The 22,241-nt window shown below is 39.6% G+C and overlaps 1 protein-coding gene across 1 annotated transcript; it reads right to left on the minus strand.

Moving 5' to 3' along the window:
- Positions 1-58: 58 nt before the first annotated feature.
- Positions 59-21,120, minus strand: LOC102776132 (phosphatidylinositol transfer protein alpha isoform). Its single transcript, XM_087847305.1, has 12 exons — positions 20,862-21,120; positions 14,901-14,931; positions 11,694-11,839; positions 10,666-10,757; positions 10,047-10,054; positions 9,491-9,565; positions 9,008-9,091; positions 6,767-6,844; positions 6,114-6,224; positions 5,189-5,311; positions 4,221-4,303; positions 59-3,537 (listed from the first exon to the last, which is right to left on the minus strand). The coding sequence occupies exons 1-11, from the start codon at positions 20,876-20,878 to the stop codon at positions 4,256-4,258; spliced, it is 813 nt and encodes a 270-aa protein (XP_087703431.1). The 5' UTR covers positions 20,879-21,120; the 3' UTR covers positions 59-3,537; positions 4,221-4,255.
- Positions 21,121-22,241: the final 1,121 nt, after the last annotated feature.

The raw sequence follows: 22,241 nt of genomic DNA on the forward strand, positions 1-22,241 counted from the left end.
CTATGACATTTTTAAAATTATTTTTAAAAAAAGCATTCACATCAAACTTATGTACAGTTGCTTTGTTTCTTTTTATTTAGTTCTTTATGTCTCCAATGTACAGTAGTGTTATTAGAAGATAAAATGACAAAAAGGCACAAATTCACAATAAAAGAAAGAAAAACAGGAGACGAGTTAACAGGAGTGAGAGAGAGAGAGAGAAAGTAAGAGAGAGAAAGAGAGATTTAACGATTTAAAAACAGTTTGGGATTATTATGGAATCATTTGGTTTCATACTCTGATTATAAATCGAGGAATCTAACAACAGATAACTATGAGATTGTCTCTGTTAAACCACGTTCTCTCACAAGTTTGTAGGTTCAGACTCTTAAAAACATCAGTATCTGTTCTCAAACAACCACATATATTTGTCCTTTCTCATGTGTAGCTTTAAGCTCCAACACTCCAGCACCCAGTTGAAGCTGCTCCGAAATGTAGAATAATTTCCCCTCGATTCCCCCACTGCTAACCACAGGAGGGCAAAGTCTAACTCGTGCCCCGGCGTCACGAAGGGCCGACGCCATCAGCTAATTATGTGGATCAATGAAGTGACCCAAGCTGCCGTTCCTTTGCAGAGAGAAGTCAGTGTAGTTCAGAGACTGACAACAGAGGTACAACATTCAGAACAAAAATATATATTTATACACTGTCCTGCCAATGAGACGTGGTACCTGTGAGGGAATAATGAAGGACAGGAAATAGTAAATAGGCTCTTTTCTTATTTTTTCCTCCAAATGTGAAGTGCTGCTTCACTTGAGCAGCCTAAACATCTATAACAATATGTAAGAATGCCTTTTTATGACTACAGTTGACAATATTCCTCAAAATGTCTTATCACTACTAAATCCAGCAACTAGAACTCAACATTTTCTGATTCTGATGGTGTGTAATGCTGAGTAGATAGCGATTAATTAAGAGGATCAAGTGTTAAGAGGTGTGCTGTAGGCTTTGGCAGGACAGCCTGATCTATATATATGTGTTCATCTACAATAATTTATTTACTATTTACAAAGTCAGTACATACAGTACATCCACAAACCTCCATGAATCAGTTGGTAGCCCCATCACAGACACTGAGTGAGACACTTGATGGACACAGAGGTGCAGGGATTGAATATCCAGGGCCAGTGTTTTGGAGTCAAAGAGGAGGCAACAGAAAAATGTTTGCCACGATGGCCTTATTCAAGTAATCTGGCATATGCAAACATAAAAAGATCAAACATTATCCTTTTAAAATTTATAGTTCACAAGGTTGATAATGATCCTCAGAACAGTCCCTTTTAATAATTCATCAGTAATGTGTGTGCACATTAGATTAGGCTCAAAGACAATGCTCAAATGTCTGTCAATCATTTGCTTTACCTTTCTTGTTAATTAGGGTTAGGGCTGAGCCAATTCAGCTCCACGTTTCCCTGTAAACTGAAAACCTGAATCTAACCAGATTCAGCATAATAGTCCTTTAGATTAATGTAGCTTAACACGAGAGTAACTTCTGGAAGTCTTCCAGAAAACCTTTGCATTTTTAAGAATTTCTGCAAATGACTTATCCTAATTAAAGAGTCAATGGAAGAAATAATTCTTGCAATGCTTGGGACAGACGTCATTTTGACTGATGACAGTACTTGATCGATACCGTTTTTATTTAGTAATTGCAAATGAAAAACCCAATAGTGAAATTGATATTTATACTACAAAATTCAGTAAGTATGCATTATTGTACTTTAGTAATGATTGTGCATAAACTACAAAAAATAGGCTTTATTTATCTGTTATTTTAAAGTTTCTAAATTATTTTACATGAACTAATATTAGCTTGTTAGTGCAAAATGTCCATAATCATTTTCTTGTCTTGTTACCTGTTGCTTTCTCTTTAAGCTTTCCATACTGTTAAAACATGTGCAGGATGTGAAGTAGATGACGGGACGGAAGGAAGGCAAAGGAAGCCAAACAAACACCAGCAAGAAGAAAAACAAAATAGCGCCCGCTGTAGCTTAATTTCTCCCTTGTTTGTAACTAGGATCAACTTTCTACAAAGACACTCACTACCCTGCATGACACATTCACACTCATGCATACACCCAGAAAAATCCCCTCCAAAACAAAACACAAATTTAAATAACAACCTTTAGATCCCACAAGAGAAAATCAACCCATGCAAAGACAATAAACATGGAATTTAATGATGAGTAAGCAACTTGAGCCCTCTTGAGTTGAGGCTTGCGCTCCAGTTTTCTAAAACTGCAATGACCAAGGAGAGACCAGCGTGTCATGATAGTTATTGCTATTGCTGGATAACACCATTTATCCACTGAAGATGACACAACAGATGACAAGGCAAGACCTGATGCAGAATGACAGCACAGATCACCAACAGAAGAATAAAAAAAGACACAGGCCTACACTTGTTTATGACTGTTCCAGTTGTCTGCTCTATATTTTTTATTTTGCACGGTGACACATTTTACCAGCACCCCTCTCAGCTATTGCTCTCTCTGTATTTCTATTTATATGCATTACTGTATACTTGTATTCAGACACAATCTTCAATTACGGCAATTTCGAGCACCCCGAACAGCCAAATGAAACTGGGGAGGATCTGCTGAAAGAGGCATGAAAAATACAGCTGAAAAACTTGGTGACCTAGCAATGTTACAGAGACACACACCACTAAGCCCTGCCACAACCACACACACACACATATATATATATGCAAACACACATTCACAAAGCAGCAGAAAAGCTAATGAACTTGTCAACATATTTACGGGGGCAAAAATCGTATCTGTTAGGTCAGATTTATAGCAGAGATAACACAAAACTCTTAGCACAATCCCGACCTTGCAGCTGGGATTTGTAGATTTGCAAATCGATTTCAATAAGAAAGGGAAACACTGCATGACACAAATGGAGAAAAGGAGATACAATGACAAAAAAAGAAGAAATTAAAGGATCAAACAAGCAACACAGCACTGAGCATACAGCTTGGCTTGATCTGGAAAAAAAATAAACATCCACTCACAAAATGTACTGAATCATTTTAAAAATCTTGTTTTTTTTAATATATATATATATATATATATATATATGTATATACACATATATATGTACTTCAGTACAATTATTCAACTCTCCGATATACTTTATATATACACTACTGGGATATCCTAAATAGAAATAAATGACACTATTCTCTGTAGTTTAGAACAATTTAGACAGAAAGAGAGGACTGACTGACTGACAAGATCTATAATTTTGCTACTGGAGGCCTCAGAGCAATTAACATGGGGACACTAGATCAAAAAAAATAAACCAAAAATACAGATGAGTGTGAGAGGAGGGAAGGACGGAGAACATCAGCTGAAAACTGGAAGTTTACTGGGTCCAGGTCCCTGAAACCAAATTGGACTGCAAGAGGTGGGTTTTGGACCGGCCGGTCGGATGTTGCGTCAGTTGAGACAAAAGGAGGATGTGAATCCGCTGGTGTCTGGATATTCTGATCTAAAAGAGAAGACAGAAAGACAGTCATCACTTACATTGTCTGCTTTTTTTAATTGCCTAATAAACAATTAATTTCCTTTATTGTTTATTGCATGCTAATTCAATTGCACGCAGTTAGTTGCATGCTAAAAGCATACTATTTAGTTAGCATGTAACTAAATATATATGTAAATTTAGTTGGATGCTTTTCTCAAATGTACTCAGATTTCAAGCCTGCCTGCTCTTGTGAACCTCATTTCCAGCAACAACATGCATGTGAACTAGCCGATAATCACAGTGAAGAATTTAGCAACAAAAAAGCCTGTTAATTGTGTTAATTGGCGACTTATTAAGGTCACATTGTGCTGTTTTAGATTCAATAATCCAAACCATATAACTTCATTCACTGGCTGCAATTTCTTGTTACTTATACACTGTAACTGATATATGAGATCATTTAAAGGGCTCCTGGACACTAAGGTTTAGCTTAAAACAAGACAAATGTTTTGCTAATTCATTAATGTCTTAACTACGGAAGAAAAAAAACACTGAGGTTTCTGGTCAAACAACGCAAACAATTTGAACACATCACCTTGGATTTGGGAAGTTACAATGAGCAGCGAGACTGGGGGAAAAATCCAGTATTTCAACGAACATGTCATGGCACAAATTTACGATCACACAAAGGACAAAAATAATTTCACCTGATGAGCAGCAGCATTCACGGTCCAATTCAGCCTCAGTCCTCTAGAGCGACCATCCCTTTCACAGGGTCCTTCACTCTCATCTGACAAAAGAGAAAAATCACACAAGAATTTTTTAATTGTTTGCTTTAGTGTGTAGTAATCACAACATTTCAACGCAACGAAATATGTGAAATACGTAGAAGTTGAGCTGCTGCGTATGAAAGAACTGCATCTTCCAAGCAGACAGAAGTAGTATAATAAAGTATGTCTGTCTGCTCCACAGCTGTCTGTGTGTGTGTCTGCAAAGGACTACAATCATAGCCTTACTTATAACAAGGTGTTTACATGGTGTTGGCTTCATCAAACTGTGGCATGGCCTTGACCTGGTCTGTACTAAGTGTTAAATAGCAGGGAATAAGCACTTTTAAGTCTGAGGTCATGGTTTTCAGCCTGAAAAGATTGGGTTTCCTGTTCTAGATTGGGATTAAGGTGTCATCTTAAGTGGAGGGGTTCAAGTACCTCTTGGACTTGTTCATGAGTGAGACAGAAAACAGGCAAATCTGGTAAAGCACCAGTACAGCAGCTGTACTGGTGCTGGTGATCAAAGCTCATGTAGAAACAAACAAACAAATGAACAAAAGATTTTCTCCTTTATTTCTGTCAAACAAAGTTGTATGAAACGTTTCCAGCTGTTAGCATCATGGTTGCTAGGCAACCTGGGCAGCGCAACGAAGGCCAGTCCGTCCCATTTCACAAGCCTCGCACTTCCGGCCTTAGCGGTCTTTAAGTACGCGGCCCTTGTGGACCGTTAAGGCTGCAGACCCTGAATTGGGATACAGCCCATGTCTCACAGCTGCCCTAAGAACGCTTCTGTGTCCCCACAGAAGAATTGCAGGAGGTGATAGGGGAAAGCGAACTGTCGGTATGTGGTAGAAAACATTAAAAGATACACTGTATCAAGTTCAAGTTAATCTTGCCTGGCTTACCTCATCCAGCTCCCTACGTGTCTGCTCCTCCATGCGACGTATGTCTTCCATGTTCAGTTCAATCCATTTGTCAATCCAGCAGAACAGCTGGCGGTGAAAATTAGTGAACAAACGCTTCTCTTGCTGTGAGACAACAGAAACAATAAAGAGAAAAGTTATGGATTAGTTAAAGGAGCTGTATTTCTTAACGTAAGAGATGTGTAATTTCATCCTGTTTCCAATCTTTTACCCCGTTTATTGCGGAGAGGCTGGCAGCATACATGTGGAACATGACAATGAGTCCCAAAAGGTTGATTCTGTTCATCTGGATGTAGAGTTTTCATTGGGAGAAACATTTCATCACTCATTCAAGTGACTTCTTCAGTCTGAGCTGACTGCAGGTTTCCCTGATCTTATAAACAGTACATTTCCATAACGACTGAAACCAGCACCACTGAAGGAACAATGGGTGTGAGGTCAGTTTCTTGATCATTAATGAGCAAATTGTAATGACCATTGATCAACAACCACTGATCAAATTCCACTGATCAATGACCATGGATCAATGGCCATAAGTACAATTCACGGAGTACCATTCCTCCCACTAAAAATGCTTCATCGAGGCGAACAGAATCAGTCTTTTGGTATTTATTTCCCTGGATGAATGAGCATGCGTCAAGACATGATAGTGAGTGGTGCCTTTTTCCATTACTACCTCAAGTGGTCAGGATTTACTGTATGTGTGATAACACACCGTGGTGCAACAGCCATTAACAGATATTGTCAAGGAAGGAAAAAAAGGATATGTCCCGCAGGATAAACAATGTAAATGACTTTTTTAACAATAAACCCTCCTCAGTAGCAGGCCATGACCTGTAGCTTCCTGGTTGTGTCAAAATGATAATAAGGTAAAAAGCAAAGAAAACAAAAAAACCTCTCAACAAACCTTTTGAATGAAATTCTCCACTTTATTTTGCAGGCCCCACCACTTGAATTTGACAGTGACCAGCTTGTAGGCACACATGTGTGGGCAGTCTTTCTTGTTAGGAAGTTCCTTCTGCAAGTACATAAACACATTTTTTTTACGTTACCAAATGTTCCTCAGGCATAACACATCTGTATGTCTGGACCTTTGCCTCTATTCAACTAATATTTAATCAATAAAGATACACTGAGGGCTATAAATAAGGTTTTAGAAATCCAGAGGTCATCACTTCTCCTGATTTTCTCCAACACCTTTTGACAATAATAAAAAGGCTCTAAAACTTAAAGTATTGATTAAAAAATCCACTATAATATATACTAACTGTAAATAAGGGCTGGCTTCTAAAACCATTCAACTGAATAAAACCACTCAGGAAAAACTGATAAAAGACAGGACCTTAGTGTCCTTAGAAGCAGCTATGGCTACATTATATTGCTGCATTATGACCAAATTTTGTTCAGCACAGATCAGGCATCACTGGCTAAACATCATAGTTGCTAAGCAACAAGTATCAGTGCAAATATATTTTGTATTTTGCACATCAGTGATTAACATTAAAGTGGTTGAAGAATGTGCCTCTGCCTACTGAGATGTTTACAACAAAAAAGCTGCACCTTCCAGTCTGGTCCTAGAGGTCCTCGTCCTGTCTTCACTGACTTGAACTTGCAAGGATCTTCTTCATGCTTGTAGTCCTGAAGAAAAATGGCAAAAGCCCCCCAACAATAAACAACATGTATAAGGTGACACATAAGTATGAAAGCTGTTAGGATGCCTGGGTCGTTGACCCAGGACTTTTGAGTTTATTATATTATTTATAATTTCTAGTCTTTGGGTTTTCGTTAGAGTCATGTCTTATGGTTTGTCTCTGTGTAATCCTTGGTTGCTGTCTCCCCTGTCTGCTGTATCCCCGTGTCCAGTCTGTGTCTGCCCTGGTCCCACGTCCCTCTGTTGTAGTGCCTGCATGTGAGTCTGTGTCTTTTGTTCAGTCTGTGTTTTGTGTTTCCTGTTTTACTTTGAAGGTCTCTGTCTTATTTCAGTGTGTTCAGTTTACGCTTCCTTGTCTCGTCAGTTCTGATTTGCCCCAGCTGTGTTTCCCTCCTGTTGTCCATTCCCTGATTGCTCCCTCTATGTATTTAAGCCCTGTGTTTCAGTTTGTTATTGTTGCGATCTACCCTTATCTAGCTGTGTAATGGTAAATGGCCTGTATTTGTATAGCGCTTTTACTAGTCCCGCCTAGGGACCCCAAAGCGCTTTTACACGTCCAGTCATCCACCCATTCACTCTCACATTCACACACTGGTGGAGGCAAGCTACAGTTGTAGCCACAGCTGCCCTGGGGCAGACTGACAGAAGCGAGGCTGCCATATCGCGCCATCGGCCCTTCTGGCCAACACCAGTAGGCGGTAGGTGAAGTGTCTTGCCCAAGGACACAACGACCGAGACTGTCCGAGCCGGGGCTCGAACCGGCAACCTTCGGATTACAAGGCGAACTCCCAACTCTTGAGCCACGATCGCCCTTAATCGTGTGTTTTGTCTTCCCGTGTAAGTTATTTGTAGGGGTGGGTTTTTATAATCGATTTATCGATTAAAATCGATTCTGGCTTGGATTACGTAAAATCGATTCATTAAAATCCTGAATCGATTTTTTTAATATAAATTTATTTTGCCCGAAATGCCAGAATCTCAGGTGAAATCTCACAAAATTTCAACAACCACCAAACAGCTAAAACAGTAAATGAGAGCAGGAACACGGATTCTGCACAAAGACTTAAACACAGCGCAGCCCGCGGATCAGAATCAGTTAGATGTCGAATTTCTCACAGTCGGGTCTGAAAGCCGACAGCCCGCTGATTCTGATCTGTCCGCGGGTCTGCGCTTTGTGTTCACGCCCTTTATGCCCTGATTCTAAAGCTGTTAGTTTGATGTCTCTCCAAACAATATTGACCGAACCAGCAGCAAAAGAGGATCCAAACTACGCTTCACAAAAACATCGTCATGTATTCACTCTTACTTTTACTGTTTTGCTTCGACCACGATGCACAGCTCTCTGTCTCTCTCTCTCTCTCTCTCTCCCCCCCTCTCTCTCTGTATGGTTTTCTGCATTATTCGCTTGCTTGTTACGCACAAGTCTACCGTTGTTTACAGCGCTATCGGCCGACTTTTTTTTTTTTTCTGTTTTATATACTTCCGAAAAGAAAACCTAATTTCTGCCGTTCAATGCTGAACAAATTTAAACTTTTTAAAATTATGCAAAATGCAAAATGCTTAGCCGTGTCTCTAATAAAACCGCTGTAACTTCAGAGGTAATGTTCATATGTTGATTAATGGTTTTCTTTCGTTTTTGATGTACTGCAGAATATTTTTATAAAATCCCAGGCCAGGAAAAATCACCTTCATGTGTTTCTGTGTTTTATCTTCAGCTACTTTGACACAAAGGCATCTGCTGTGATGCTCACACCTTTGATAAAGTCTTGCGTGTGTCAGCTTCCTTTTTATAGATACAAAAATATGTAAACGTACTAATCTGAATTATAATATTTCTGACTGTCAAAATTTCCCATATTCAAATCTAAGTGAATCGAATCGAATCGAATTAAATCGAATCGTGGATCGAATCGATTCTGGACCTTGTGAATCGGAATTGAATCGATTCTAAAAATCAGTGACGATACCCAGCCCTAGTTATTTGGATTCTTCCTTTTGTTCTGTTTGAGTTCAGCATTAAAGGTGTTTGAGTTTACGTTTGTCTCTGGAGTCTGCACTTTGGGTCCTTTTCCTGCCTGCACACAGCCGTTACATAACAAAAGCTAGATGCTGTGATGGTCTCTGCATTGATTTTAAGGTGATGATTTCACCTTTGGTTCCACTTGGCTTCTGTCTGCAATATCAATATAGACAACATCCACTTTCTTCCAGGTTTCGGCATCCAAACCGTGTACCTGAAACAGAGACAGAGAGAACAAAACTAGATACTGTGTCTGAAGGCAAGTTTCTCCAGGCAATAAAATAGCATTTTAATAACATAACATTTACATTTATGCATGTATAGTAGCACTGTCCCAGTAATTATGAGCACCTACAAAAGGGGGATGCAATTTGGATTTCAAATAACAATTATGAAGCAAATTTTGATTAGGAAACCACTAAACAACAGAAAACACAACCACAGGGGAGGAAAATAGACTACAAACCTCACCATCGATAAATTAAACATTTTGTAAAAAAAAAAACAAAAAAAACCAACCACATTTGTGCCATTTGCATTGTTTCTACTCAAAATATGGACATTCAACTTGCTGCATGTAGCACCAAAGGTCATTATTGCCATTAATAATTACATTTTCAAGGTGTCCCATATCAGGTTTGTGCCATGTCTCAATCTTGATCAAGAAGTTATCTTTCATATACTCATTCTGCAGAGAAAACACAAGTAAAATTGAGTGAAACAGGAAGAGTAATTCTTCATGAAAATATGTAAGCAAGCATAAACACACACACCAGCGCATACAGCTGAGTATCCAGGACTTAAGAGGACATTACATTAACTTACTGTAACCCTAATCACCTTAATCATAATTAAACATTTCTAAACTTAACCTTAACAAAATTGTCCTCATCAAAGTTTTTAATGATTTCTGTAATAGGGAGCCCCCCGCCCCAATAGAAAAACACATCTCCATATTGTGTGAACAGATTTAGGTCCCCATAGCTTGAGTAATACATGAAGCACACACAAAGTAATGGTGTCTGACTACGCCTGCTGCTTCGCCACTGAAATAGATCACATTTCTTTCTCAACTTTCAGGTTAACTCGCTCGCTCTCTCTCAGCATCAAGGTTTGAGGTGTCTTTTGTGTCAACGCACACGATTTCCAAAGTAAACACGCATACTTACAGTGATGACTGCAGCGCCCGATGGCAGACAGCGCAGGAGCGGACAGAGAGAAACACAAGAATAGTTGAGTTGAGGAACATTTGAAAACACTACGAAACACTCCCAATACGCATTAACAGTATTGGACAATGTACAGATGTCACGAGGAATTGTTAAACACCAGTTGTCAGTGTGTGTGTAGGTACAGGTTGTGCCTTTGCCTGTTCTGTGTGTTTGTATGACAGATGGCTGTCTGGCAACTGGCAGGCTGTGTGTGATCTCAGCCTGAAAGGCTCGAGTGATTGCACAGCTCTTCTCTCTGGGCATACAGTAAATTATTCAGCTACTCTTTCAAGGTGACAAAGACCCAGAGACACACAGTTAGCAAGAGTGTGCGGTTGAATGTGTACAGCCATTATTTAAATCAGTTATCTTAAACCCCTATTAAACAAAAAAAAAAGTATATTTCTTTTACAAATAAAATCCACTGAGCGAGGCATCCCTGAGCTACAAAAACACGTGATTCTGATAAATGTCACAAATCAAATCTGTATTTTATGTGATGAATATTACCAAAAACACAGAGATTAAGCATTTTGTGTGCTGGTATAAAGTGTCTCTGCGTGTATGTGTGTCGTACCTGTGCGACAGTATGGGTACGCGTTCCAGGCTTTCTCGTGGATATTGAGAGCTGAAGCTGGAGCCAACATTCTGACGAATGATGGCACTTTACTGCAGGGCAGAGGAGTGAAGAGAAAACAAGCCTAGTTAATTTTAAAGCTTTTTTATTTCAGTTATTTAACTTTATTATAGGTTCTCATATTGGAGGTCTTAAGCATCACAGCAAAACCTTCCTTTACCTGACCAAGTCCGTTATATTAAACTTTAGATTTAGCTTTGCAATGTAAACATAAATAGCTATAATACATATAAATGCCCACTATAAAGATCTAAAGCAGCAAAAGCACTAAAACCTTGATAGGCAGAAACTACATGTGGTTGCTTCTGGTAGCTTACTTACATGCATCAGTGTGCTATCAGCATATTTAGATCTTTGTAGGTGAGCAAACAGTCCAGAACCCTAACCTTACTATCAGGTTTTCCTAAAAGCTTCTTGGAAAGCCTTCAGCTGATCCAAAACACTGCAGTGACAGTGCTAACATGGACTGGAATGAGAGATCAAATTTCTCCTTCTCTTTTTGCTTTGCTGCTAAAGGATAAACAAACTAAGTTCCGAATGATCATGCCAAATGTTAAAGACCTCATAGTAAAACATTATCCCAGTAAAGCATCCCACTGTCAGAGTACAGGTTTACTATAGTAGAATAAGAAGCAGAGCCTTCAGCTATCAGGCTTCTCTCCTGTGAAACCAGCTCCCTTGGGATTCACGAGAAATATTCTCTGGGGTGGGAAGTGCTAAATGTTGCTATAATTTACTGATTATGTCTCCACTGCCCAAGTGTTTATTTGCCACTTTGCATGCTATGCTGTGTTACTATTTTATGTACTCTCTTTCCCCTCCAATCGATCCCTAAGTCTGGTTCTGCCAGACAGCTCTTCCTTCTAAAAGGGAATTTTTCCTCTCCACTGTCACCAAGAGTTTGCTCAAGATGCAAGATTCTTTTTCTGCATCGTCTGACACTGCAAACTTGTTGTACAAATACTTACCTCTGCAAATGGTATATTTTGTGTGTGTACTGTCCCTTCTCTCCATCTTTCTCATAGGGTTCATTTTTTAGCACCTCCACTCCTTCTCCTCCACCCGTCTCATTCTTACTGGCCTCAGCCACAGAGTACAGCTGGCCAACCTGGTACTGGAAAAAACAAAAATATATAAAAATAGTTGGATTGATGTAAAAACATGGCTTAAAGGGACAAATAAAAAGCTACTTCCTCTCAAGCCTACCTTAAAAGAACACATGCTGAAGTTACAATGTATTATTACCCAGATGAGTGCGCTTTCACAGGTATATTTTTTCATGTGCATTTCATCTTTTTCTTTGGATCTTTTCCTTGATTGCTCCATATTCCTCTCCTTCTTCCTGAAATCTCATAATCTCCCATATACTTATGCTTGCTCTCCACATTTTATTTTCATCCTGCCTACTTTTATGTCGCACCCGACTGTTTTTCTCTTTCACGACTTCTCAGTCTCACGCCTCTGTCTTCATCTCATCCCCCTCTCCCTGATCCCAAGTGTGCATGTGATTGTTTAAGCACAGGACAATGGCTCTTTCATTTCTTAATCACCTCTAATCCACATATAACCTCTGCACAAAGCTGGACCAGAACGCAGACACGCTTACAACATCGCAACGATGGGACAATTTATTATGTATTCTGACCTTTTAACAGGAGACATATAAAAGTTATTCTTTGTATTCAGACGTTGCTGGGTATGACTTCCTGCACTTCTGTGTCATTCACTAAAAATCAAATGATGAAAACGCTGATTATGTGTTTACGCATAATACAAGTTTCTCTTGCGGTCAGCAAAACCTGGCAAGCAGGAAACAAAGAGGATTTGACAATCTTCAGTAATCTCAACAAAAACTCATGCTTAGGCTGAAGAAATATGCTCCACCTGCCACGGCACGTTTGTATACATATACATACATTTATAGCGCACAGAAATAACTAAGCTTGACAGAACATCTCACGATGGAGTCAAGTGGTAATCTAATGCTCTCCTGTCCCTCCATGAACCTTCAGTGAGCATGGTAGACAAGCTCTCACTTCACTTTCAGGCAGTGAATGTTGCTATACAGTAAATCAACAGCAATATTCCTGCATCTGCCTGGCTCTAAAGCTAGTAAATAGTAAATTTACTTGTAAATTAACTTGACTTTTTAACATTAAAACATTGCACTTTATATTACATTTTTATGTAGTCAACAACTTTCAGTTTTCTCCCTTATCAAATGATTTGTCTGTCTTCAGTACATTTTGTAGCTCAAAGATGAGCCTTCTCTGAAATTTGGTGTTGGTAGTCCAGTGAGAGGCCTTAGGCAAGTCATGACTTAGGTAGTAATTTTAGATACCTCGTATAATTAGAGCAGGAGCTATGAAATTAATGGGGATGGTGAATTGAAGCCAAATGTTTAAAGATAAGTTTGGTTCATCTCACAGCACTAGTTCTGCTGAGTGTAACTAGACCAGTATGTGGGGGGTGGATTCATCTTTAGGTACCCACAGATCACTCTGTTCAGTGCAAAAACATAGTGATGAGTTGTGACTGCCAGATGTTTTAGATTTCAGAAAGTTGGTTTTGTTCATCTGGAAAAAAAAAGGATTACTCTGCAACAGCAGCAGCAATAAAAAAAGATGAAATGAGCCACAGAGGTTTAATTGACCTTCTTGAAATATGCAAACGATTACATTTTCTAAATAAGCAGTGAGTGTGACCATGATTGCTTCTTAGAGTTTATTCAATGACTAGACACATCTGCTGAGAAAAAAACAAACAAACCAAAAAAACTGGAAAGCCAAATGGACACTGGAGACGGTTCCCTCTGAACAGGCATGGATACTGTAGCTACCCACTGAAAAAACGGGATGCAGGAACAGCAAAGCCTCCTGGGTAACAGCTTTGGACAATTATAGCTCGACCTTGCCTTGTGGGATCAGTCTTTGTCCAGTTATGCCAGAACTTTCTACTTTTCATGCAAATAAAGTACTGATAAGCTTTATCTTAAACGGTGGCCCTTGGCAAGAAGTTAACAGACAGGAAATTCAATTTCAGCAAAACTCTTCAGGGAGGTTTTACCACCACCAGGCTCTGACAGTCAGTACAGTCTCACTGACAAAAAAAACACTGTTTCACTCAGTGAAATGGCAAATAACTGAAGACTGCTGTTTCAGAGAGTCTGAATTTAGAGAAGGAAACAGACATGCTCGAGGGATGTGATTCAGGGGACTGTTGGTTAACTGTCTTTAGGATTAGGTTTGTCACGTTTAACTCAAATATTTCCTTTTCAGTACTTTTTCAGCATCTGTTTGTGACACAGTGTCCACTTCTTGTGCTTTAGAGGAAATCCGCCTGATTATTAAGAGATATAATTGGAGATAATAAGATAATGTCTACAAACAGACACAGTTAAGAGAAGAAACATTAAAATCGGAAAACGCCTTTGGAGGAAATCAGTATTACTTATTTCTCACTCCACTGCTTCGTGGTTTTGATTTTAAACGAAAATATGAAACAGTATGATTTGGTCAAGTCTCCGATTTGAATTCTTGAATTCCTGTGACTGATCTGGCGTTTATGTGGCACACTGCAGCGTCTGAGCACGCACTGGTGCTTCACACCGATGCTTTAAGCTACAGTAAGATTAAGTGATTTAAATGTATTTAAATATTTTGTAATAAATGTGCAGTATTAGTCATAGGCCTCTACCAAAAGTAGATTAGACTGCTTTAATTTTCCAAAAATATAAAGGCAGAGGAAAAAGGAGGTGGGGAGTAAGCGTGATGTCATGGAAGCAGTTTCAGGTGACTCATTTACAATGCAAGCCTGAATAGACAGGCAGACTGCAATGGAAGTGATGACAAGACACGACAGATGGACGCAGACACAGAGTGTAAGGACAGTGAAATACTGTGTGGATTCAATGGTCTATCGAAGATAAGAGATTCTCTTAAGCTGGATTTTCCTATGCAGGCTGGATGTGTGTGGATATATGAAAAATGTGTTAGAACATGTGGGCATCAAAAATGTAAACACACAAAACAATCCAAAGGAGAGGAGCTTTACTGATACAGCTTCTGAGTAAACAGAGGTAAAAAATTTTTAAAAAATCAGATAACATAGGCTGAGCCTTGAGCAAACACACAGAGACACTTACACACATTGAAATATACTGAGATAGCACTTACCTCTTCCACGGAAATAGGAAGAATCACTCGACTGGAAAAGAGGGAAGAATACGTGAAATTACTCAAAATGTTACACTAAAACTCCTGAACTCGTGCTTGTAATGTATACTGAACAATGGACAGATATGCAGCACAGTTCCATTCACACCAAATATGATGAACAAAAAAAGACATAAAAATCCAGATGATTCTGTTTAAACTGTTTAAGATGCTTCTTTTAATGCGCTGAAAACTCAAAATGTTTTTGGTTGTGATGTAACAGTTGAAGTTTAAGTCTCCAACATGCCCCTGACAGACTCAGGGGCATGTTGGAGACTTGGGCTCTTTCTTTTAAAAGTGAGTTCTTCCTCGCCACTGTCACCACAGGTTTCCTCATAGGGTTTTCTCATAGGAAATGGACAATTTTGCTATTGTGAAGTCAGATCTTTTGCTATTTTCATGCTACAATGGAACAATTCAAGTTTCTCAGAATCTCTATGTTGAGTTTTTTTTAACTGCCCTTGTAAAGCACACTGAACTTGTCTGAGTACAAATCCCCAGAAAGGTGTTTTCTTATGCCTTTGGCGGAAAATGAACTTCCTCTGTGAAAATGTCAAGCTGACAACATGAGAAGCCATGTTTAACTATTCAGCTTAATATTTATTGGGATACCAATTTTTCTCAAATACACACCCTTTTTGTTGTGCCGTGTGAGCAAAGGATAATAGTCTTTATCTGGATGTGCAGTATTGAATTATACAAAATATGTGACAGCAGCTAAACTTCAATTCATCGTATAACACAAGTTGTTCAGAAGTTATTCTTTAAGATGAAGTAAATGACAAATCGAACAAATCTATCCTTGTGTGCATGGATATGAGACATTTGGAAAAAAATAAAATATTAAAAGTCCCATTTAGTATAAATTTAATGTATTTAAATGTGACCCTCGTACCACTGAACCATTAAAACAAACAATGCATGATCTTTTTGCTGTTGCTTAGTTACAAATAAATCCTTGAATGTTTATACGGGCTATGTGAATGAAAACAGTCAAATTCACTTGCATAAACAGACATCAGATTTCTCTCATACAAGCAGCATTTGTTGGTTCATCTGCTGTTTTTGTTTTGCCTTTTCCAATAACTGCTGTGTCTAATTTTTTTCTGTTGTATCACTGTGTTTTAAAACAAGCACTGGGGAAATGCAGAAGCCCAACACACGGCCACATACACACATCACCAACAAACTTGTCCTGCAAAATCTGCATTTCACTCATATTGATAAAATGACATAAATGAAAGATAATGATAAAACATCCAACTAGGAGTGCTGAGATAGCATGTTGCATTATACAAGCTACAATAATATTTGTATACATACAAATATTATACTGAAAAATCTACTATTTTTATCATAGTAATCTATTAATGAGTTCATAATTTTATGCTAATTTATTAATCAACATGTAACTTTGCACTGTTGTTTTGATTAAATAACCCCATTTTGGATTTTATATTGATTTTTTTTAAAAAAGATCACATACAATGAAGAATAATGAATAAAGTCACAATTAGAGAACTCTGGCGCATCGATGTGTATGGAAAAATAAAACTTTACAGTCCATCAACGCTAACAGTTACACAGATGCCCACACACATTTAGAATTCAACATCTTAGCAAAAACTCATTTTGCACAAACATGCAAGCACACACACACAACATCTGGGCTCTGTTACATTGCACACAGTAAAGCAGCAGCTTAAACATACTGCACCGCCTCCTGCATCCCAGACCACAGAATGCACATGTACAGTATGCAGCTTTGTTGATTGTTCTGCGAGTGTGTGAGGTATGCCCAAATTCACTTAATCCTACATCCCATTCGCCACTGAGTGTAATCTGGCTCTGAGTCCCAGCCAAACACTGACCGGTAGACCAGATGCTGCAAAGAAGGCAGGGACAGGCCCTAATGTCAAATGACAACATTTGAGATTTGAATTTACCAATATAAGTTCTTTTTTCGTTTACAAGGGTTGCAGTTACATTGTTTTGTTTTTTTCTGATGCATTAAAATTATTACTGCTCATCTCTTTTTAAATGGTGAAAGAAATATCTGCGTGCCTAAGGCAAATATTAAAATTTAACCGTCGGTGTAAAAAACTCAGAAATGTAGTTGTCATAATGCTTGTTCTACACTCACTGACCATTTTGTTAGATACACCTCTTCAGCTGTTTGTTAATGCAAATATCTCATCACCCAGGCACAGGGCAATTACTCGATGCATTTAAGCACGTGGACGCATTTAAGGCGACCTGTTGAAGATCAAATTAAAAGGTAAAGAAGTAAGTTAGAATGTGGCATTGTTGTTAGTGTCAGAGGGGCTGGTCCGAGTATTTCCGAAAGTACCATATACTGGGAATTTGCCCTACTACCATCTCTTGGGGTTTACAGAGAGTAGTCCAAAGAAGAGAAAATGCAGTGAGCAGCAGTTCTCCGTGTTTTTTTTTTTTTTTGGGGGGGGGGGGGGGGGGGGGGGGTAGTAATGCCAGAGGTCAAAGGAATACGGCCAGACTGCTTTGAGCTGATGGGAAGGCAACACTAACTCAAATAACCATTTGTTATTTGTCTCTCATGTCTAATACTAAAGGGCTACAGCTGCTCAAATTAAGAAAAATTCTCATAGGCTAATCAAAATTGGACAATATAAGCTTGGAAAAATGTTGCCTGGTCTAATGAATCTCAATTTCTGCTGCAACATTTGGATGGGATGGTCAGAATTTGGCGTAAACAAAATGATAGCATGGATCCATCCATCTAATGCTTCAAACGAGTGGTGTAATGTTGGAGGGATGTTTTATTAGCACATTTGAGTACGATCTGAACATTATTCAAACACCACAGCCAACCTGACCATCTGACAAATCTCCAGCAACTGTATGATGCTATTACAGGCTGGACTCACCAGACACCCCATAGTACAATATTGTCATAATACTTCACTTGCAACAAGATATAACTGTGATTTTTAACATTTTGCGATATGCTGAGTATCCCAATAACATATGCCATGATTTATCACCTTTTTAAATGCAAATTATGTCCACAAAGTTAAACCTTGTCAACATCTGTTTTATCCAGTAAGATAAGCTTATCTCTCTTCAGTTATGTTTTTCTGAAAAATGAGATTGTCAAGCACATCAACACTGTCACTAAAACCGACCATAAGATGGAGTCAGTCTGCTACCAGTCAAAGATTGAATGGAGACAAGTTGGCAACTAAATTCAATTTGATTCTGACAATACAGCAATTAGGTGTGATAATTAATAGAAGTTAACATATTTGTTGATATTTATATTTAAAAATTCACATTTAACTGACTCTATTTGCTCTCAGCAGCCTTCATGCCTTCATCTAAAAAACAATAACCAGAATACAACCAGCTGATATCCAGTTGAGTCGATTCCCCTGAAGTTATACTCACTGACATTCAGACTGATGGCAACATGCTGGAAATCTGTCTGCATTTATAATTTAGAAAGCAACTATTTGCACACCTTCAGCAATCTCTCTGAGAGTGGTTGCAGTTAATCTAAGTTAGACCGCAACTGTTTGCGGAAAAGCTGCCTCCAATCAGGCAACTTCTGCAATCAAATGTAATCATGCAACACTTTACACACCTGGATAACCATTTAGTTACCACAAGCTGCAATTGGTCACAGGATGTTAAAAAATCCAATACAATCACCAAGCAGCCATTAATTTTTTTCGTAGACACAAAGAGGTTACTGTCTTATATTTACTTGTGTGACTGAGTCTTTAGCTTGCTCTGAATTAGGAGTGTCCAGTGTTGGATGGTTTTTTGGTTGAGTGGGTTTATTGCAAGTTTGTTTGGCTAATGTTATGTTCCTGTATTTTGTGAGTGTTGTAACATATTAAAATATAAATATTTGGTGTCCCTGTATTGAGTATTGCAGTGCTCTAATGTATCGATTTTCCCTAGATGCTAGCTTGTCCATATGGACCAAATATCTGAGAAAATTTTCTAGCACCTTGATCTAACAGCAAAAAGGGCGTCCAGCCTGGTACTAGCAATGTGTACCTAACAAAATGGCCGGTGAGTGTATATTTCTCTTACTCTCTGCAAGTCTCCTTGGTCTAATGGTCTTGACAGGAAGATCAGGTGTCACTTTGTTGCTTCAGAAAACAAACACCCATCCTGCATTGCTCATCTTTTCTTCTTTTCCTCTTTATCTTTTTTCCCTCCGTCTTCCTCTTTTTCCTGCTTCTATTCCTTTGATCAAATCAGGTTTTTAAAATCAGAAGCAGGTCCTACATGCATGTACACCTGCCAAAGTGCTTAAGCTGAAGAAAAGTAGATCATGAGTGATGTAGGTCAGTGGTTCAGGTGAGGAGCACTGAGTCTACAGAAACTGGACATGGATCTGTTCTTTTTCTCCTGACCCTCATGATGGTATCTTGGCGTGCGTAACTCTGTGTGTGGATGTGCGTGTACAAGCATCTTTGAGTGTTGACAGTGCGTAAATACATTTAGAATTTAATCGTGACTGATTTAATTAATTTCCAGGCTGGCTGCTGAGGCCCAGAGTCTCCCTAATCACTTCAGATCTTTAGGATGCCATCACTCTGATCCTGTGCTTTTTGTGCTGGGCCATTTATTGATTAAATGCAGAGCGATGTGATGGCAAATCAAGACAATAACCACTGACCGAGAGACTCTGATCAGAATTTTTTTTTTAGATATTTCTGCCACACAGTTCAGGTCTGACCTTGCCACAAAATTGCAACAAACATGTTTATAATAAAAAATATGAAAAAAGCCCAAATGTATTTGGATTTTTTTTTTATTTAAAAGGAGATGCATATCATTGAAACTACTAAAACACAGAACACTCAAAGAAAGCACACATCGTTCTTTTTTGTGTCTTTTTTTTTTTTTTTTAAAACAGGTGAACATCAGCTTCCTGGAACAAAAAACCTAATATACACACTGCACACTGACACCAGCAAAGAAATAAAGGAACAATATCCTGTCTGTGTGACAATGATGATTAAAACGTGCAGGATTTTCTCCATTTGAAGGACAATATCATCCCAGTTCATCTGCCATTCATCGGCCTTGCCCTTATTTTAACCACCAGCTAAGAGTGAGCAGGCCTCAGTCAGTTACACAGAGGCCCGCAAAAACGCATTCAAACAATTTTTCAATTTATTTTTTTCCCATTTCAAGCCACAAAACCACACTGTGTGCCATTGCATCCTTTCGGCCCAGCAGCCAAATTCTGTAACATCTAACTGGTGCATTAAAACCTCGCCGTTTGCCCTTTTCTCCCCCAAGCTTTGCGCCCACCTCCTCTACCTGCCCACTCCCACCGCTCCTGCTCCTTAATCAACCATCCACCCTGGGTCATTCTCCATCTCACTGTCTCCATTCCTCTAGATGCAAATGCTGGAATGCTTCATCGGTCGTTTCACCTTCACCGCGCATCAATAACATGGCCACAGCGGCTAACAGGGATGGACGCTGGCACGACGCGGCTTACGCCAGCCATTTGTCCCTCAGCTCATCTCGAGCATCCGTCATTTTAGCATTACAGCGGAGGGAATTACTCTGTTCGCCACCACAGTGAAAGCCTCCCGATTTCAGCTGATGGCTTGTGATGCAGGATGTGAAGGGCACAGCCACGCCGGCTGCTGATGCAACTACAGCTGCCGCTAAATTTCCCTCTCAGTTTATTCCGCGAATACTTCAGGGTGGCGAGAGTGTTGCATGCATGAAAAATGATCACGGACACCGAGCAGGTGTGGGCTTTCGACATCACCCTGGCCGCACTATTGCAATTCCCCGGTCGGGCGACTGGCCACAATGTCAGCGGTGCGAAAGGAGACGGGGGAGACAGGAAAACGCGCACACGTTATCTTTTCGAACACTCTCTCACTTGCACACACACCTACTTACTATTCCTTTATAAGCATTTTTTGTGTGCAGTATATCCCGGGATAACAGCCCAATACAGGTCCAGAAAGCGGGTCGATTCTTCCCTCTGTTAGTCGCTTCTTTTTCCGCTTGCTTCTCTTCCACCTCCCGCTCCCTATGTCATTCTACCTCCACAGTCGCTTATTTTCTTCAAATTCACTTCCTGATCGGGGCCGCGGAGCGGCGTTGCTGTTACGCGCAGAGCACCGAGGCCTGTGCAGAGAACACAACACACAGAAAGCGATGGTTCGTCATGGGAGTGGTCTGCGGTGGTGCCACAGAGCCACAACTCCACAGAACACATCTCACAGACACCAACATATTATAGGGTAGTGTTTGAAACAAAAAACACAGAAGTTAGTCAACCCTCAGGAAACCAGCTGCATGGTAATTTAAGCGGACTAAAAGACATAAAACCTCGCTCATTAAACGTTTAGAGACTTTTTCAACAAATATTATTAACAAACATCACGCGGGATCCGTGCCAAGTTTATTCACACAAACAAGTAAAGCACCACTGACCTCTGAGTAGGGTTTTGACTGGTGTCCCCAGAAGACAACATGCCCCACCCCTCACACCTGTCTTTATTCGGCTCTCCTCCCTGTCCTGTAAGTGCGCACTGCACAAACAGCGGAAATTCACCAGGTGCGAGTCGTTACGTATGTGTGAGTAAAATAATACATATTCGACTTTATTGGGTGGAAATGTGTTTTGTGCTAGCAACCAAGGCAGCAGACCCCAAAGCAGTTAATGAAATTATGACAATTCCAATCAAGAATTGCATAAGACACGGTAAAATAAGATATACTGTAGATTAAATGCAATAATAATAGCAATGAAAAAACAAAACGAATAACAAATAACAAAAATGAAAAACCCTCATGTTGGCATTCGGGCAAAATGAGGTTCCCTGAACCGTTTTTCTAAAGAGTGTGCAACACTCTGCGTCATCGTGACAGCGATGACGTAGAAGCGTAGTTATTCACCATCATCAGAGTATGACACGGAGATCACCGCTGGCACAGACGCACGGTGCGTCAGCTCTAAACCCTTTCCAACAGAGTCCTTGCATCTGATGTGATTATCCTCTTCCACACCCACTCGATGACAACTCACATGAATTACAGGCTGATCTGTAATTCACTCAAGGACCCCGGAGGCGTTCGGACCACACGTTTCAAGCAAGGCATTACAGATCCCTAATCCATGCAGTCCCTCATCCCGAAGATCGGGATGCGATTGCGAATGTGTGAGTCTAAAATTATGTAACGATGGAGTCTGTATTTACGGCGCATCTGTAACAGTCTGCCAGCATCCACTCATTCCTGTGTCATCTTGGGATTGCCTTTACCTCCTGTAAT

Source organism: Neolamprologus brichardi, chromosome 10 (assembly GCF_056152115.1).
Source record: "Neolamprologus brichardi isolate AB-2024 chromosome 10, ASM5615211v1, whole genome shotgun sequence".
Taxonomy (NCBI): Eukaryota; Metazoa; Chordata; class Actinopteri; order Cichliformes; family Cichlidae; genus Neolamprologus; species Neolamprologus brichardi.

Coding starts and splice junctions, on each gene's coding strand:
- LOC102776132 (XM_087847305.1), bottom strand. Junction 5,312..6,113: donor TGGAGAATTTCATTCAAAAG/GTTTGTTGAGAG, acceptor GTTGTCTCACAG/CAAGAGAAGCGTTTGTTCAC. Junction 4,304..5,188: donor CACGTAGGGAGCTGGATGAG/GTAAGCCAGGCA, acceptor CTCTTTTGTCAG/ATGAGAGTGAAGGACCCTGT.